The 18326-nt window shown below is 57.6% G+C and overlaps 2 protein-coding genes across 3 annotated transcripts; both read right to left on the reverse strand.

Moving 5' to 3' along the window:
- Positions 1-1798: 1798 nt before the first annotated feature.
- Positions 1799-9219, reverse strand: DHX58 (DEXH (Asp-Glu-X-His) box polypeptide 58). The gene is made up of 12 exons (XM_008578727.1): positions 9052-9219; positions 8641-8842; positions 8093-8283; positions 7225-7341; positions 6548-6674; positions 6220-6411; positions 5347-5600; positions 4639-4788; positions 4383-4544; positions 3665-3855; positions 2627-2723; positions 1799-2347 (listed from the first exon to the last, which is right to left on the reverse strand). The coding sequence occupies exons 1-12, from the start codon at positions 9217-9219 to the stop codon at positions 2162-2164; spliced, it is 2037 nt and encodes a 678-aa protein (XP_008576949.1). The 3' UTR covers positions 1799-2161.
- A 1299-nt stretch (positions 9220-10518) lies between these two features.
- Positions 10519-18014, reverse strand: KAT2A (K(lysine) acetyltransferase 2A). Of its 2 annotated transcripts, XM_008578729.1 has the most exons (18): positions 17617-18014; positions 17361-17484; positions 16867-17012; positions 16658-16747; positions 16179-16360; positions 15879-16070; positions 14867-14973; positions 14568-14678; positions 14356-14492; positions 14065-14273; positions 13698-13824; positions 12445-12555; positions 11889-12032; positions 11494-11608; positions 11362-11398; positions 11208-11271; positions 10987-11071; positions 10519-10829 (listed from the first exon to the last, which is right to left on the reverse strand). In XM_008578729.1, exons 1-18 carry the CDS (start codon positions 17953-17955, stop codon positions 10636-10638), a joined length of 2514 nt encoding a protein of 837 aa, XP_008576951.1. In that variant the 5' UTR covers positions 17956-18014; the 3' UTR covers positions 10519-10635. The 2 variants fall into 2 exon arrangements, with proteins under 2 accessions (XP_008576951.1, XP_008576952.1); XM_008578730.1 differs by lacking the exons at positions 10519-10829; positions 10987-11071; positions 11208-11271; positions 11362-11398; positions 11494-11608 and having other exon boundaries at positions 11954-12032; positions 12273-12555; positions 17617-17955.
- Positions 18015-18326: the final 312 nt, after the last annotated feature.

An 18326-nucleotide genomic window follows, 5' to 3' on the forward strand; every position in this document is an offset into this window, starting at 1 on the left:
GGGGCGGGGCTTGGGGTCGCGGCGGCCCCGCCCCCCGGAGTCTGTGCGGTGGGCGCGCGGGGGGCGGCCGGGCCACTGCGGAGGGAGGGCCTGAGCTCCGGTTCTTCCGCGGGCTGGGAAGTTGGGACGCCGGGCCCCTGGGGACCTCGGGAGACCCCCTCCTCTAGGCGGCCTTGCCCAGACACCCTGGGGCCAGGGACTCCTTATGAACACTCCTCGCGCCAAGAAGAAAGCCCCCAACCCCCTCCTTGCCCGAGTCCCCCCTTTCATCTGAGCTCAAGAAAGCTCTGCCAGCCTGGCAGGGTGGGTGGGAGAGGGGACACCTCCTTTAAAGATAGGGCCCTCCACCCCGGGGTCCGTTATGCAGCAGCCGAGGCCGTGGAGGAGGCTAGCAGGAGCCCAGGTCACCTTTATCCTCAGTCCATCTTTCTCCCTGCCACATAGCCCCCCTCCGCTCCCAACACCAGCTCAGGTCCCTCAGCTGTCCCTGTTTAGCCCTGGAATGACAGGCGTCCAGACTCCGTGAGTCCAGCCACATTCAAGGCCACTGAGCTTAGCACCCCCGGGCCCCTGCCCCCCCCCCCACTAGTCGCTAATTTTATTGACGTGTAAAAGGCACGTTCCTGGCAGGGGGCTTTGACAACTGACAAAGAAGTGGGGAGTGGATGGGCAAAAGCGCCCTGGGAGGTGGAGATGGCACAGGAGAGAGGAGAAGGGGACTCCTGGAGCCAGGGCCAAGGGACGCCCTCGCCCAGGGAAAGAGGGGTACACTCTCTGGGGGACAGGGAGGCCAAAAACACTGGAAGTGGAATGCCAGCCCTAAATCAGACAAGAGGCCAACTGAAAAAAGAAAAGGCTGGGAAAAGGGAGGGCACATTATCTCCCATCTACCCCGAGGCAGGACCAAGGGTGCAGCAGGAGGGAAGGAGGTTAGACGGTGGGAAGGACTGCCATCTTGCCCTCGTGCTGTCAGAGCTCTGCCCTAGCCCACTCCCTCCCTCCTGAACGTGACTCCTGCCTGCTGGGCCTCTTACTGCAGAAATAGCCCTTTCCCTGAAGAATCAACCCAGATCTTGCCTTTCTTCTTCTGTCTTTCTTGTTAAAATGAGAACAGAAAATTGAGGCCTTTGTGATTCTCCCCACCCTCATGCCTTTCTGAGCCCACCCTTCAAATCCTGGATCTCGGCCTGGGGGTTATGGGAGGATGGAGAGGGAGCACTGGGGTTGGAACCTTTTATGGGGTAGAGGGGGCAGGAAGAACTCACATAATTGATGAGCCTCAAATTTAAACTGTTGGGTTTTTTGTTTTTGTTTTTGTTTTTTTTTTTAAGATGACCAGTAAGGGGATCTTAACCCTTGACTTGGTGTTGTCAGCACCACACTCCCCCAAGTGAGCAAACCGGCCATCCCTATATGGGATCCAAACCCGTGGCCTTGGTGTTATCAGCACCACACTCTCCCGAGTGAGCCACTGAGCCACGGGCCGGCCCCTAACAAACTTGTTTTTAAAATACCACACATTTTGGGCCGGCCTGTGGCTCACTCGGGAGAGTGCGGTGCTGATAACACCAAGGCCCCGGGTTCGGATCCCACATAGGGATGGCCGGTTCACTCGCTGGCTGAGTGAGGTGCTGACAACACCAAGCCAAGGGTTAAGATCCCCTTACCGGTCATCTTTTTGAAAAAAAATAAAAATAAAAAATAAAATAAAATAAAATAAAATACCACACATTTTCTAACTCGTTTTCATTTCTTTATTTTTAAAATAGAAATAAAAAATAAAATAAAATACCACACATTTTCTAACTCGTTTTCATTTCTTTATTTTTAAAATAGAAGTGGACTTGGCAGGGATGTCGTGATTCCTAGTACAATATGACAAGTCTCCTGCCTCAGTGTCCCCCTGACTCCATCCGATGTGTACGAAAGTGCCCATGTATGTGTTGGGCAGGGTCTGGGCTGAGCTGGGGCCCTCCATTTATTTCCTCACCATGGGACCCCGAGTGCCTGGGGTTCTTCTGGGGTTGCTCAGCATGGTGCCCAGAGTGGGTGACTCAGGAAGGAGGAACCTCGACCCAGGCTTTGCCCAGGAGAAGATAACACCTGCTGCAGACTCTTCTGCCCCCTGCACCCTGAGGCGGGCACTGCAACGACAAGGTGGTCAGTCCAGGGTGAGGTCTGACAGGCTCTGGGCACAGTGCTGCAGGAAGTTGAAGTCAGGCACAGGGAAGGGTACACGGGACCACTTTTTGGCCCGGATCCGCCCTTGAGGGGTCTCCAGCAGCATGCTGCGGACTTTGAGCACCGGAAGCTTCACTGACTTGTAGATCATCTGCAGACCCCAGACCTGAGGGTGGGACAGAGAGAGCAGGGTCTGGGCTTCTGCCCTCAGATTGGGCTTCTCCCCTCAAGTTTGAATTCCATGAATACAGGGCCTGCGCCTCCCACCTCCCCTAGACACGGGCTGGACTACCCGTCTCAGACTGGGGGCTCCCGGGGCAGGGCTGTCTCCCCATCCTAGTGAGGGCTCCCTGAGGGCAGAGGCTGAGCCTCCTTGCTCACACCGAGGGCTTCTGAAGACTAGGATTGAGAGCTCTGGGGCCTGGGATGTGGCCCAAGCACTTACCTCCCCACAGTTACTGCAGCTAATGACGCCCCCAGGCCTCCAGTCCTTGAAGACTCTGTCAATGACCACAGGCTTCGGAGAGACAGTGTAGTAGATCCTGGAGAGAAAGGGGGGTGGCCGCAGCCCTCACTGACTCTCCCAAGCCCCAGACTTCCTGCTGGCTGAGACTCTGCCTGGGCCTTGGGCCTTCCCGCCCGTCAAGAAGCACAGGCTTCCCACACCAGGAAATCCATTCTTCAGTAAGTTCTGCCTGTGCTGCCCCTATTCCACCCATGTGCCCAAGCTCAGGCCTCAGCATCACCCACCTGGATGATTTCTACAGTCTCCTAACGAATCTTCCTGCCTCCTTCCTTACTCCCAACCCCAAGCCATCCTTCCACCAACTGCTGGAATGATCTAAAAAGGTAGATCTTCCCTGACATGCCCCTGCTCAAAATCCATCCAACTCTTGTCACAGCCTCCGGGATAAAGGCTAAGCTTTCAGGCCCAACCTTTAAGATCCTCTGTGGGCCTAATAAATAGTTACGTAATGCGCAGATGGAGGCGGGGGAAGGTTATCCTCTAGGAGACAGAGGATGAGGGAATGGTTCAGGGACAGCCCGCCTCTCTTGACGTCCTCGGAGTAGGTAGAACCAGGCGGCCAGTCTGTGGCCTTTCAGCATTTGTTTTTTTGGCAGCTGGCTGGTGTGTGGATCTGAACCCGTGGCCTTGGTGTTATCTGCACCATGCTCTCCTAAGTGAGCTAACTGGCCAGCCTCCGCCCCTCAGCATTTGGGATCCTGAATTCCAGTTCCTCCTCAACCATACAGTGGCTGTGGGAACTTGAGCAAGTCATTTAGCCTCTCTGAGCCTCTATTTCCTTGCCTGTAACATTGGGGTGGGAACGAAACCTGTCTAACCAGACTATTGTGAAATGCAAAATCAGTACTTCTTAAAATGATCTTTAACCTCCAAGCCCTCAATGCACTGTCTCCATGGGAGGGATTCTCAGTCCCCTACCCCACACCTCCTCCTGACAGCCCCATCCACAGGGCTCACGAGAAATTGGGGTTCACGTTGACATAGTGGGTGCCCTCCACCTTCCTCAGGTCGCTCCCGTGGCCCACGGCCACCATGCAGTTGATGCAGAGGAGCTGCACGTGCTCTGCTGGGTACTGCTGCCGCTGGCTGTTCCGCTGGTCTGCCCGGGCTGCCCGCTTGACCAGCGCTGCCCGCTGTAGATCCTGGATCTGGGGTGGGAGGGACACTGCATATGGCTGGGGTCCAAGAGACCTGAGCCCAGCAATGATCCTAGGAGGACAAAGGGCCCCCAAAGACCTCAAATCATTTGTAGCCAGAAGTGACTTTCCTTAACCCTCCCTGAAGCTTTTAGAAGCAGCTCTGTGGAGAAAAATATTATGGGGACATTAAGTCCTGGTTTGGGGCTTATCTCGTGCATGTGCTGGTTCCCCTCTGCTGTTTCCAAGAGCGCTACGAGGCAGCTCTCACACACACACAGAGTATCTGGGGGCGAGGATAAATTAAAAGCCTTGGTCAAGGCCTGTTCCCAAGGCCTTTGGAGACCAGACACTGCCTTCCTTGGCAGTCCCACCCATGTCCTCTATCCTTCCCTCCATTCAAACCTCCCCCAGGTGGGACAAGTTAGCCCGAGACAGGAGGGGGTCCAGGGGGAGTGCAGGTGTGTGCAGTCGGAGACGTGCCAGGAGAGCTTGCTCAGCGCATCCCTCCCCACGGGGCGTGCACGCCGCCCGCAGACCTTGGCCTGGTACTCGGCCTGGTCCATCTTCTGCACTGCAGCCACTGCCTGCTCCATCAGAGCCTCCAGCGCCTCGTTGGTCAGCTCCCGCCGCAGCTCCTGACTGTCCTCAGTTGCCACAAATGAGTACACACTCTGACCGGCCCGGGCACGGCCCCTTGCCTGGGAGGGAGACGAGAAGGGGCCTGAGTGGGGCAGGGGTCCCACACAGGATCCTTCAAGGGCTGCTGGAAGGCGAGGGGAGATGTTTGAGCACCTGGACCATGGAGATCTCATTGGTCAGAAGCCCATAGCGTACCACCACATTGCACTGGGGGATGTCCAGCCCCTCCTCCGCCACACTCGTGGCTACCAGAAGGTTCAGGGTGCCATCCCGGAACTTCCGGATCACTTCTTGTTGGTCCCTCTGGGAGGCAGGGAGGAGAACAAGGCTGGTTTATGAGGTGGCTTCAGGCCTGCCCACCTGCCAGAGCTGCTTGTTGCTCAGCTCTTTATGCACAATCTTGGCCCATCTCCCTAGGAACCTTGAATCCCACCCTCTATCCCCAAGTACCCCCAGGATCTTGCCCATCTTCTCAGGTGACCATGCAACCCCTATCTCCCCTGGGGACTCCGAAAGGTCTGAGTCCCTCTACCCTCGGAACGATTCCCAGGCCCTACTCTCCCTCAAGGGATGTCAAACCCCCAATCCTCCGGCCTGAGGAACTACATCACCCACCTCTTTCCCTACAGCACCCCAAACCCCTTGGCCCTTTGCCCCCAGAAACCCCCAGACTAGAGGAACTTTCAGCACTGGGGATCTCGATGTGCACCTTCTCCCCCAGCTCTCTTCCCCTCCATCTGGGGATATTCAACCCTCCACTCTGCTCAGGGTCTCCTGTCCCCATCTCCCTGTGCTGAAGACCCTGTCTCCACTTCTCTTGGGAACTACCTCAGCCCCAGCATCTCTCCCCAAAGCTCACACCTGGGTCATGTGGGTGCTCTGGCTGCTGTTCCCAGCCCCAACCATCAGCTGGGCCTTTATGTCCAGCTTCTGCAGGCTGGGCTGCTGCTGGAGCCAGAGCAGGAGGGAGTAAGCGCTCTGGCGGGTGCGGGTGAAGATGATCCCCCGGGGGCTGTCAGGACTCCCGAACTGCTTCTGCAGGATCTGTTCCAGCACCTCCAGTTTCGGGTTCTCTGGGCTGTGAGTCGCCAAGTGGGCCAGTGCATTCTTGTGGTCTACCAAAAACCCCCAAACAGAGGCACAGGACTCAGGGGGAGTGGGTGCTCATAGGGATAGGGCTACAGGAGTGCAAAGGGGACCCAAGGGGAGGACACCTACTCCTGTTCCATTCCTCCTGAGCGGGAACCAAGAGTACATTTAAGGACTCCATCTGCCACACCCAGCCTCAGGGCCAGCCTTACACCCAGAGGCCTGCAATGCAGAATCCTTTGGTCACATAGGACCAAAGCACCGCTCTTTAGCCCCGCTACCTGGATGACCGTTGAGCTATTCACGCTGACCCCTGCTACTCAGGATTGACTCCACGTCAGGTCTCTTGACCCCCAGCTGGTGCTGAGGCTTCCAGCCTCGCTTTCCCGGTCTAAAGATACCACACACCCCAGACTTTCAGGGACCGTCCCAACTAAGTGGTTTTTAAAAAATCTTTGTCAATGACTTGAATTAGTGTTTACACCTATGCAAACCTTCGCAAATGAGGAAATCAATCTATCATGTCCACGGCCTTCAATTTTGGTTGGAAAAGTAGAGTCCCAGGACCCTCGCTGGCCTTCCCATGCCCCGGCTGGCCTCTGAGCACTTGTCCAGTTCTGAGCCCTCCACCCCCGGGCGCCTCACCATCGAACAGCGCCAGCAGCTGGCGCTCAGCACGCAGGATCTGGGTTTTAGTGGCACGTTCCCTGTCGTAGAAATCCTGCAGCGCAGCCAGGGCGTCCACGGCCCGGACCGTGTCGTAGATCAGCAGCGCATCGTTGTAGCGCCGCAGGTGCAGCGCGTACACCCGCCGCTGCTGGAGCCCGTCCAGAGCAGCTGTGGGCAGGGGGCCCAGGTCTGAGGGGCCCGCCCACTGGCCCCGCCCACCCAGACTCCCCGCCCCCTGCGGCTAAGCCCCGCCCCTGACGGCCCAAGCAACCTCGCCCACCCCCAGCCCTGAGGCCCTGCTCACCATCCTGGCTCAGCTCCACCACCTGCTGCTCGTACATCTGCGTCCCAAAGTTCCTCCTCAACTCGGGCATCTCCAGGTGGTCGTGGACTTGGTCCATAAGCTTCTTTAGCAAGTCCCCAAACGGATCCTGCGCAAAAGCAGTGAGGGTGTGAGAGGGTTCCCATACACATGGCAGGAACGGGCACACCCATGGGGGCGCCAGGACCACCGTCACCGGCTGTGTTACCTGAGAGGTGAGGGCTCCACAGGGAGGCCGGCTGGGTGTGACGGAGCCCTGGCCAGAGGCAGAGGCCAGGTCCCTGCACCCAGCTCCTGCTCTCCCTCACCAGCCGTGTGCCCTTGCTGGTTGACCTGGGCACGGTGATGACTAGTCTTTGTTCGGCCCTGTCATAGCAGACACCACGCAGTGTCCACGACCAATGAAAAAGCTAGGCACAGCCTCAGCATAAATTGTCCCAGCTTCACGGTTTGCAGAGCATGCAAGGGCTTTGACAGATGCCCAGGATGCCATCTGAGTAAATCCTAACAGCAGGCTGTGGGCATGGGCTGTATCTGTCCCGTCTCACAGAAAGGAGAAATGGAGGCTGAGACACATAAGTGACCTGAAGTCACAGGGCCTAAGTGCCCCAACTTCACACCAGACCCCACCCCTGCCCTGTGTCCCTCCCCCCATGCACCTGGCTGCGCCTGTGGCAGAGGTCATACTGTTTGCAGGGCTGTCGGTTGAGTTCCTGCAGCTGGGGGTGGTAGTTCTGGGGTGACATGATGCGCCACGTGTCCAAGTTGGCACAGAGCTGAGGGCAACAGAGAAGGCTTCACTGGAAAGGCAGGAAGATATGTGGGGATAATAGGAAGACCCTTGGGGCAGGATGGGTCCCAGCTGAGGACGGGACAGCCCGAGGCAGAGCCATTGGAGGTTCATTTATTCAACAAATATTTATTGCTCATCCTCTCTGTGCCTGTCCTGTTCTAGGCACTGGGGATACTGAGGAACCTGCTTCGGAGTTAGACAGATTATAAAATAGTGAAGAATAGCAGAACGAGAGAATTTCAGATAGTGTGAGCCAGCTGGGAAGAGAATAACACTGGATGACTATGACAGAGTGCAGTGAAGGTGATCAGGGAAGACTTTGAAGAGGTGACATTTAAGGTGTTCAGTGAATGACAAGAAGGAGTCAGGTAAAGTTCAAGGGGAAGGGCATTTCGAGGAAAAGGAATGGTAAATGCAAAGGTCCTAAGATGGGAACAGGCCCAACTTGTTCAAGGTACAGAACGAAGGCGCGTGCAGCTGTAGCACAAGCAGGAGAAGGTGTAGGACACGGGGTTGGACAGGTAGGCAAGGTCGCTGTAAACCAGGGCAGACAGTTGGGAGTTTATTCTAAGTGCCATAACAAGCCACTGGAAGCTGGACCTCAGGTGAGGAAGGGGCCAGGACACTGCCAGGAAGAGGCTGTGTAGGGCTGCTGGGGACGGGGAAAAGGCAGGGCAGGCCAGGGAGGTCTCAGGGGGGTCTGGTAGAGGGAGGGCCACAGGGGCCAAGCTGACCTGCAGGACGTGGTCAATGGCCCCCTCGAGCTTGGAGGCCCCACCAGTGCCTGGGGAAGCTGTGAGACCCAGCACCTGGGGTAGGGGCCGCACTTGCCGCAGTTTATGCTCTAGGTACCGGCTCAGGATGACATTGTAGACGGTGTCCTTGTGCGTGTGGTGACACTCATCCACCACGAGCAGGGAGAAGGCTGGGGGCACATGGAGGAGGGCTGTGACCTACGTTTGCAAAGCCCTTCCTCCCATAAGCTTTGTTTCACGTAGTCCCCAGAACTCATCTGAGAAATCCTTCTTTCTTTCACAACTTGCAGCCACATCCCAGAGAACGAGCCAGGTAGGGTTGATTTAGCTCCATTTTACAGGTTAGTAAACTGAGGCTCAGCTATGAGAAGGGACTTGCCCAAGATCCCGCACTGTAGCTAGGTCTGTTTCTACTAGAGCGAATGCTGGGGTTTGGTGAATGGGGAACCCCTCACTCCCATAAAAACTCCCAACACCTTTAGAGAGGAGGTGCCCCAGGTACCTTTTCCCCTGCCCACAGCCCTCACCAGTAAGCTCCACATGCTCCTCCTCCTCAGGGCTGGTCAGCGCCATCTGCAGCAGCTCCGCTGTGCAGATGAGCAGGTCGTGGCTCCGGGCCAGGTGGCCAAAGCCAGCACGTGGCCCCATGTCCCCACTCAGGGTCTTCATGGTCCAGCGCCCGCCCAGCATGCGGCTGAACTCCTCACCATGCTGGGTCACCAGGTGCACCTGGGGGAGAATGAGATGGGGAGAAGAAGCTGGATGGGGGGCAGGGGAGTGGGGAGGAGCTAAGGAGACCCTCAGAATATGGCTGGATCCTAGACTGGGGGGAAAGAAAGGTGAGCTTAGGGACAGCCGCAGCACCTCTGGAGGTCTGGAGGGGACTGAGCGGTGCCTGCGGAGCTGAGACCCTGCTGACGGGAGGGCAGATCACTCACCCTGTTGACCAGTACAACCACCTTGGCTCCGTCCACAGTCTCTAGATGCCTCTTGGCCACATAAGCAGCTGCCCGGGTCTTTCCAGCTCCCGTGGGCAGCCATATGATGATATTCTTGCCCTCCAGGGCAGGCATGATCACCTCCCACTGGTAGGGTCGGAGCTCCATTCTGGGAACGCAGGGGACTCAGATCCACTGGCCCCAGTCCCACCTGTCCCCACTCCAGCTGGTGGGAAGACTTCCCTTTGCCCCACGACTCCACCCTACTTGAGGGAGGTGAGTAGGGCCTCCTCGGGACCCACTAGGAACCTGCTCTGTCCAAGAGAGGAGGCGGGAGTGACACAGGCTACACCTGACACTTGCCCAGCCTGGGTCTCACCTGCACCACTGGGTGGACCGCTCAGGGCAGCCCCGCTTAGCTCAGCTCACTGTTCAGCTCAGAGATCGGAAATGGAAACTGAAACCGAGGGGAGGAGCCAGTGAGCAGAGGAGCTTGAGCTTAGGAATCTCCCATCCCTGCCCCTAGAGAAAAAACCACGTGCTAGCAGGAAGTGCTCTTCATCGCTCCAGGACCTGGGTCCTCGACCCTCTGCCCCTTTTCCAGTCAGCTTTAACCATGTCACCCTGGTCAAGGCAGGAGGCTTTGAGGAGCAGCCTGAAGCAGGGAGAAGTGGGGGGCTGCAGGAAGGCAGGTCCCATCACCCCAGGAGCACAGGACTAGCATGAGGCTTGCTGGGGACAGAGGCTCCAGCACAGACTGAGGCTCAATAGGTTCCAGCTGGCAGGAGAGTATTAGAAGGGCCAAGGTCAGCCCGCTAAGGCTGGGACTAGACTGAAGAAACAATCACACAGGGAAAAAAAAAAAAAAAGAGCTTTATTGTTCCCTCCAAGGGATTAATGCCAGGCAATGAATGGTCCCCATGGCCCCCATCCCTAGGGGACTGACTGACAGAGAGTGCAGGGCAAGGCATGGCCCCTTCAGTCCAGACGGAACTTCCAAACCCTGAAAGCCCACTCACTCAAGCTAAAATGAGCAGTCCTGGCCCTTGGGGAAATAGCCAGTTGGGCCAAGACCAGCACTCCAAGCCTCCATGGCTCTGGGGGGACCAGGTATGGGGCCATAAGGACAAGTTGGGGTTCATACTCTGGCTACTAGCCACTCTGAAGGGGCTGGGCCCCCAGACCCAGGAGACCTGTCCCCAAGGTCAGAGACAAATGAGGGCTGGGACAGAACTGTAGGCCTGAGAGTGCCTGAGGATCCAGAAAGGACTGGGGAGTTCCTGCTGGAGTGTCTTGTGCTGAGAGCTGGGCCAGGGGCATCCCTAAGGACCAGGTCAGAATCCGAGGTGGAGGGCCGGCCCGTGGCTCACTCGGGGGAGTGTGGTGCTGATGGCACCAAGGCCACGGGTTCAGATTCCCATATAGGGATGGCCGGTTTGCTCACTGGCTGAGCGTGGTGCGGGCGACACCAAGCCAAGGGTTGAGATCCCCTTACCGGTCATCTTTAAAAATAAAAAATAATAATAAAAAAAAGAATCCAAGGTGAAGACATTCGAGGCCAGGGCTGCAGTCCGAGGCCAGAGACTACTTGTCAATGAGCCCCCCCTCCTTGAGCTTGAAGTAGAAAAACTTCTCCAGGGCACTGGCGCAGCGGCAGTACTCGCTGTCCGGGGGGTTGTACTCGCGGCAGTTGGCGATGACCCTCTGCAGGTCAGCCACAAAGAGCTTCCGGGTCACGTAGTAACGGCCACGCAGCCGCTCTGTCATGGTCTTCAGGTCTGGGGCAGCAGCAGAGAAGGGGCATCCCTTTGAGAGGCTGGGAGAGGGGCTGGTGCTGTCCACAGTGGGGTGGGAGGTGCAGAGGGCTGTCCGGTCAGTGAAGGGAAGAGCAGGAGTAGATTTGGGGGAAGGAGAGGAAGGAATGGAGGGTCTCACCAATGGGGAAGCGGATGACCTCGTAGTAGTCAGGGGCCTCCGACTTCTTCACCGGCTCCATGAAGGGCCAGGCACTGGGGTGCGACTAGAGAGAAGAGCCAAGCTTGGGATGGGCCCCTTGTGCCCCATGCCCAGCCTGTGGCTGCCCCCCAGCCCACACTGGGTCATAAAGCCACAGCCACTGCTGCAGGGGCCCTCAGAAGAGAACCTGGTCTCCCCACCTTGATCTGGGCCAGCAGGTTTTTAAGGGTTGTGTAGAGCTGGTCGGGGTCTTTCAGCTCCTTCCTGAGGTGAGAGACACAAAGTCTGAGGCTCCAGGTCCCTCTGCTCCCCACCCCTGACTCTCAAACCCTGCTCCACCAATGACACACTCACCCCTTCTCCTTCCCCAATGGCTTCCAGCCTGTCTCTCCTGCAAAGTGGGGAGTGGGAGAATGTCCCTAAGAACACCTGTCCTCACCAGAGACAGTGTGCCCTCCTGACTCCTCAGCCAAGCCCCCCACTCACGAATGCCGGGGACGCTCTCCACAGGGATCTGCCTCACACCCTCCTTGAAGCAGCTGAGCCCAGGGTACACCTTGCGGATCTGGGCCTGTTTGCGCTCAATCAGCTTCTTGATGATCTGAGGGAAGAGAGCATCAGAGGGGCCAACTCCAGCCCCGGCAACAAGCCCTCCCAGCGCCGCAGTCAGAGCCCACGGTGGCAAAACCCAGGCTGTACTCCCTCTGGGTTCACTACCTCCCCTCCTAACTTCCCCCAAGAGGCAGAGCAGGGCCCAAGATCTGGTCTGTCCCCACCTCGCACAAATGCATGCGTACACGTGGTGCCGCTCTACACGCGTGCGCTCGCCCCCCCAGTGACCATTCATGAAAACCTTATGGGCGTGCACACATGCACACAACCTCCTTCTGCTTCTTGATGATGTGGGACAGCTCTGTGTACGGGATCCGGGGGTTCAGCTCACACTCCATCAGGGTCGCTCCCTCATAGTCCTTGATGTAGCCCAGGTAGCGGCTCTTGGGCACCTTGATATCTTTGGAGAAGCCCTGAAGGCGGACAGTTATTACCCAATCCATCAGCAAGTGTTTCCCAACTTTCGCAGCCCCTCCCCCAGGAGCACCTAAGGAGAAGTGTGTGCCATGTCCCCTCTCGTTCCTGACCCTCCTCCTGCAGCCCTGTGAGGACTCAGTCTGCCCCTGGAAAGGTTCCCGGTCAGCTGCCCACTCCCCCACTCCCCGTCAAGAGCTCCCCAATTCTTCCGGCCTTCCTGGCTGCCTCACAGGCACCTGTCCCTCCCGGGGCAGCAGCAGGAGGAAGCTAGGTGGGAAGGTCTTCCTTGCAGGTGTCAGCTGGAATAGAGGGCACAAAGGGCCTCCCACACCATCCACAGCAAGGGGCTGGACATAACAAGCCCTGGCTCCAGGCAGCGGGAAGCCATAGCGGGAAGCCAAGGGTCACCTGCTTCTTGAAGTAGCCAATAGCATACTCGTCGGCATAGGTGAGGAAGTAGAGAATGTTGTGTTTGATGTGATACTCCTTCAGGTGGTTCATCAGGTGAGTTCCATAGCCCTGCAGGCAAAGGGGGCTGGCGCTGCAGAGGTCTCAGGAGGGCCCAGAGAAAAGAGGAGGTGCGAGAGCGAGGGGACCCAGGCAGGGAGGAGGAAAGACGACAGGCAGAGGAAGGAGTTTACAGGGACAAAAGTGAAGGACGCTGGATTTCTAAGTGTGAACTCTGGGCCAGGTGTGGTGCTTGCTACTTTACAAACCAATTCTCAACTTAACCCACGAGGTAGGTATCATTACCTCTGTTTTACAGAAGAGAAAACAAAAACTCAGCTATGTCAGGTAACGTGTCTAAGCTCAGATGGCCGACCATAGCCGAGCCAGGATCCAAACCCCAACACGGGCCACTGACTCCCAGTCCCAGGCCTCCGAGTTGTGGGGAAGAGCAAAGAGGAGTCACAAGGAGCCTGCTCACTGCAGCATCTGAACCCCAAAGAGACAGTCTCCCACACAGGTCAGACCAAGGAGACACAGCGCCCATCCGGCTTATGTAAAATAGGAGGACAGGGCCCCCTACAAGTGGGTCTACTATGACGATTAAAGGATAGAAACCAGGACTATCAGCGTAGGGCTACTGTAATAATTATTAATTCCCCGAGTATGTAAATGTTCTTGTGATGAAGAAAACACCAGTCCACAGGTCCATTTAGAAGTGTTGAAGAGGGGCTGGCCCGTGGCTCACTCGGGAGAGTGCGGTGCTGATAACACCAAGGCCACGGGTTCGGATCCCATATAGGGATGGCCGGTTCGCTCACTGGCTGAGCGTGGTGCTGACAACACCAAGTCAAGGGTTAAGATCCCCTTACCGGTCATCTTTAAAAAAAAAAGTGTTGAAGAAGCAGGCTGGCTAGCTCACTTGGTACAGTGAGGTGGTGGTAACACCAAGGTCAAGGGTTTGGATGCCCTTATCTGCCAGCCGCCAAAAAAAAAAGTGTTGCTGATTCTTGGGCTCCATGTGCCAACAGGTGTTTCCTTAACCCGCTGTTATCAAAACACAACTGCCACCTGGTGGGCATGTGAGGAACTGTCCGGCCACTACAGGAAGGGCGGGGCTGTTCCGTCTCTCACATCCTGCTGCTCTGACTGGGTCCAAACTCAGAAGCAAGCGGTGGGATGGGGCCAGGGCAGGGGCCGGGCACTGCGCTCACCTTCACCTGCTCATTTGAGGTAACAGCACAGAAGACAATCTCCGTGAAGCCCTGGGTGGGAAACATGCGGAAGCAGATCCCACCGATGACCCGCCCGTCCTTGATCAAGGCCAGAGTCTTGTGCTTCCTAAGACAGAGGGGACATGTCACAGCCCCTACCTGTCTCCCAGTGCTCCCCAGCTCCCCATAGCCCTGGAGATCTGAGTGCAGCCAGGGTTGGGAACTGAGGAGCAAGAGTTCTCAAAGGTTGGGCCTCGGAGTCGGGGGAAAGGAGCCCCCCGATTTTAGGGGGGGCCAAGGAGTCAAGGCCTTGACTCCTTGGCCCCCAGGTGTGATGCCCTGAGATGGGGCTCTCCTGGGGACGCACGGGTCAAAGACGAGGCGGGCGATATACTCCTTGGGCATGCGTGGCAGCTGGTGGGAGAAGACGTTCTGCAGCCCCACAAGCCACAGCAGCACCCTCCGGTTGGCCTTGGGTGTCAGTGAGTTGCCGATGACGTGGAACTCGATGATGCCACGGCGCTCCTCCAGGCGGGCTGTCTCGTCCCGGGCAGCATTGGCCGACAGCAGGCTTGTCTGGGCGCAGAGGAGGGGCAGTGAGCTAGGGTCTCAGACTGGTGAGCCTCCCCTGCACTGGTCAGTAGGCCGGGCTGCCCACCTCGGGCCCCAGCATAGCAGCAGGGTCGGTGATGGTCAGCATGACCTCGTTGACCAGCTCCATGGGGATGTCGCCCATCACACGGAGCCGCTTGGCATCCTCCAGGGTCAGGTTCTCTGGGAGCTTCCTCTTCTCGCCTGCTGGGGAGGTTGGCAAGGTGACCAAGGGGCAGATGATGGGACTGGGGTGTAAGGTCTGGGTCAAGTACCCACCTGGCATGGGCTCGGCCCCTGCGGAATCTAGACTCAGGGAGCTGTTGCTGCCCCCACCCATGGTGGGGCTGAAGATGGGGGTGCTGGGAACAACCGTTGCACTGACTGTAGCTGACAGAGAGAGAAAAATCAGGGACAGGGGGTCAAAGCTGTTGGCCCCTCAAAGGGATACAGGCCTCCAGTTGAGCCCTCCTGTATTTTCCCACTCCTGCCATTCCCAGTCCCTCTTCCACCTCAGTGGGCTTAGCTCAGCCAAGAAGGCCAAACAGAGATCCTGCAGAGCCTTCTGTGGGACATACCCGGCCGGGGCACCAGCTGTGTCCCCTCTGATGGTGGCATGGTGAAGCCTGATTCCCAGATCGGAGAGTTTGCCCCATAGATCTCCTCCTCCAGCATGGACAGAAATCTGTGGGGAGGGCACAGTCTGTCCCACAACTCTGTCCTCCACCCAACGGTGCAGCCTGGACCAGGCACCAGAGGGACTGGAGGTTGGCCAAAGAGACAGACCCTGCTCTTAAGGAATTGGGAGCCTCAGAGAGCAGGAAGCCTCTGACCTCCAGGAAGCCCTAGTCTGAAGGGGGAAGCACAGACCCCTGCCTTCTGTGAGCCTCTATTTGAAGGTAAGAGGATAGGACACACCCAGGACAGAGATCAAAGAGTCCGGTTTTGCTATGATATGTAGCACAGGGAGACAGGGTCTGAGCTGATGCCATCTGTGCTGTGTGGCCAGGCAGGGCACCAAGTCACCCTGAGTCCCCTCCTCCCCTCATTATGAAAACAAGCTCAGAATCCACCCCATCTTGCCACCTCTTGTTCCTACCTGGTGGCAAGAGGGGCACTAAAGGCCAGGATTGGTCAGCAAAGGCTTTGTGAACAGGGAAGTTATGAGCCAGGTTTCAAATGGGAGGAAGGATGCACAGAACAGAGGATAATGGTACAGAAAGGACTAGAACAGGGTGGAAACTGGTTTCACCTTAAGTGTAAGTTCTGGTTTCTTGGAGTGTTGTGGTGGGAAGGATTCTGAGGCTGTGTCCTGGCCCCCATGGGAAGCAATTAGTAACGCCTACCGGGGTGTGGGGGGTAGCGTTAGCTCGAGCCATGTACCTGCCATCCCCAGACTAGTATGTGCAAAGGCAAATACTAGCAAGTTGCTTCTGGGCCATGGGCAAGTCTGCCAGGTAGACGCCCAGATCCCAAAAGGCCCATGGAGGGAGAGGAGGGACCAATCCAGGAAGCCTTCCTGGAAAAAAGGGGACAACAGCGAGGATGTGAACTTGGGGCAAAATCCTAATAGGCCAGAAAGAGACTCACTTCGGGAAATGAGTGAGGATGAGGGTCCTCTTCTCGGGCACCAGCTTGTCCTTCTCCACTCGGAACTTTTCCAGCAGTTGCCGGCGGGTAACAGTGAAAATGGAGCGGAGAAGGCTTCGCCCAAAGACGTGAGTGGTCTCGTAGCGAGGGAGGCTATCGCAGCTCTGCGGCACGTGGCAGTAACAGAGCCATCTGGGGGTAAGGGGTAAGGGGTAGGGGTGGTGGCAGGTGAGGGTAGAAACCACTGAACCCAGGCTGGGCCTACAAGCCTCCCCACGTGCTGTCCCTGATTGGGCCTACCTGGTGTAATTGACCTTGTAGGTAGCCACATCCTCCGCCTGGGACCTCTGCCGAAATTGGGCAGGTGTCTCAAGCTTCCAGTAGTTAAGGCAGAGCAGGAACATCTTTGAGAGCTCAAACATCGTCTGCCGCTCCCGGGGAGCCAGGTGACTAAACTTGTACTGCACAAAGTTCAGCACACCCTGAGAAGGGGCAGTGGGGACAAAACCGAGATGCAGGTATAAGCAGCCAGGAGGGGCTTCTTATCCAAAGGAAGATACTCTCTCAGGGTGGGGACAAGGCTCTCCTCTCACTCTGGGGCTCTGTGTGAAGAGAAACTATATCCCCTCCCTGCCTCCACGCCCACCCTGAGGTTAGCACAAAACGTCCTCCCTTCTCTGAACCTCTGCCTGTTCTCGGCTTGAGGAGGAGAGAGAACACAGGCTCCACACTCCTCCAAGGTGCCCCCAATTGTCCTCTTACCACCTTCCCCAACCCACCTGCTCAATATTAGGCTTCTCAAATGGGGGGCTGCCCAGGGACCCTTCCACCACAGGCCGGGTCATCTGCAGGATGCATTTCCGCAGGAGCTGAAGGGAAGAGAAAGGGGAAGGAGTAGGGGGTAGCAGAGCTCAGAGCAGCATACCCCTACCCCCACCAATGCCTCATCTCTTTCACTCACTCACACTCTCATTCAGTGAAAGCTCACCTTGAAGAGGTAGAAATAGACCTGCTTGGTGTCCGTGTCCTCCTCCTTGTGAACAGACATGAACAGATTCTCGACATCCACTACCATCCCCAGCAGCCGGTTAATCTCATCCTCTGACACATTCTCCAAGTGGGACACGTGGTCAGCTGCAAGACGGACAGGTGGTAAAGTTGGGAAGCATGGACAGAACAGATCAACAAGGCTTCTGCCCCTCTTCACAGCCAGCCAAGACACACCCTCAGTCCCTCCAACCAGTGAGACCAACAGTGAGACTGACTGCTCCTATGTCAATCCTTGGGTGGCTCCTGCCTCTTCTGGGCTGGCAGTTTTCTTTTTTCCTCCCTTGGGAGGGACATCCCCAGCCCAAACCCTCCTTAAGAGGCATCTTTGGTTTTTCAGAGATGAGGCTTTGTGGCACTTAAGTCACCCTGTCTAAGCAAGACCCAGCACCTTCTCCCCCTGTCCCTCAACTCCAAGGGCGCTGACTGCCTTACCCAAGGGGTGCTCACAGCTGCGGCACAGCTCACTCAGGTTGGCAGCTGGCTGCTGCAGATCCATGCGGGGTGCAGTGGGGGGCTTGGGGTTTTTCCAGCCATTACACTTGCAGGTTTCATTGGCCTGGAGGCAGATCAATCAATGACCTGTACTTCTGGGGCAGGAGCCGCTCCGCAACCTGAGCGTTTCCCCCATTCCCACCCGAGCCCTAGGATGCCCCAAGCCCCGCCCCTTTCACCCAGGCCCCGCCCCCACCTTGCAAGCCGAGAAGACCCCGAGCTTCTCAAGCTTCTTGGCTCGCGGCAGCCCCCGGACTTGCGCCTTCCTCTGACTGGCGCGCTGCTGCTGGCTCAGGCCAGGTCGAGCCGGATCCCCCCCGCTCCCGGTCCCCCCACTTCCTACCCCGGGGCCCCCAGTCCCTGTGCTCCCGGCTGGGGCTACAGCTGGGGCGGGGGCTGGTGCCGGAGTGGGAGCTGGAGTCGGGACTGAAGCCGGGCTGGGCGCAGGAGTCGGAGTTGGGGCAGGGGCTGGGGACTGAAGGGGCCGGGGCTGCGCGGCCGGAGCCGGGGTCGAGGCCTGGGAAGGTTCCGCCATGGCCTCCCCCGCAGCGAAGCGCGGCGCCGCGCTCCCAGCCCTAGGGCCGCATGGGCAACCGGCGCTCAGTGCGCAGGCGTCGCTGCCCCGGCGCCTGATGGGAGCTGTAGTCCTCACCGCCCCTCCCCTCTGCCTCCAGCTTCCAGACTTTTCTGTCCTGTCTCTTGGTCCCAGACAGCAAGTGCGGTCCAAGCGCGCTCGCTAAGTTGACCCAGTCCGCTTTCCTAATCTCTCTTGAAGCTGTCAGGACACTCACGATTGCTGTCTTCTTCGGGACAAGGACGCGCATCCCAGAAAACCAGGCGCCTGTTGGGGGGAAGCGGGGGCGGGGGCGCCCTGGCGAGCCCGCAGGTGGAAGCGCAAGCCGGGGC

This window comes from Galeopterus variegatus, unplaced genomic scaffold (assembly GCF_000696425.1).
Source record: "Galeopterus variegatus unplaced genomic scaffold, G_variegatus-3.0.2 Scaffold1751, whole genome shotgun sequence".
Taxonomy (NCBI): Eukaryota; Metazoa; Chordata; class Mammalia; order Dermoptera; family Cynocephalidae; genus Galeopterus; species Galeopterus variegatus.

Bases quoted from the DNA above. Each gene is read 5' to 3' on its own strand.
- DHX58 (XM_008578727.1), bottom strand. From the start codon at position 9,219: ATGGAGCTCCGACCCTACCAGTGGGAGGTGATCATGCCTGCCCTGGAG. The intron at 6,675-7,224 runs GTGCATGGGGGG...GCTTTTGCGCAG, and splicing joins TCTGCCACAGGCGCAGCCAG to GATCCGTTTGGGGACTTGCT. The intron at 6,412-6,547 runs GTGAGCAGGGCC...CCCTGCCCACAG, and splicing joins GGTGGAGCTGAGCCAGGATG to CTGCTCTGGACGGGCTCCAG.
- KAT2A (XM_008578729.1), bottom strand. From the start codon at position 17,955: ATGGCGGAACCTTCCCAGGCCTCGACCCCGGCTCCGGCCGCGCAGCCC. The intron at 16,361-16,657 runs GTGGGTTGGGGA...GCCCCTTCTCAG, and splicing joins AGAAGCCTAATATTGAGCAG to GGTGTGCTGAACTTTGTGCA. The intron at 14,493-14,567 runs GTGGGTACTTGA...CCTCCCCAGCAG, and splicing joins AGGGGCCGAGCCCATGCCAG to GCGAGAAGAGGAAGCTCCCA.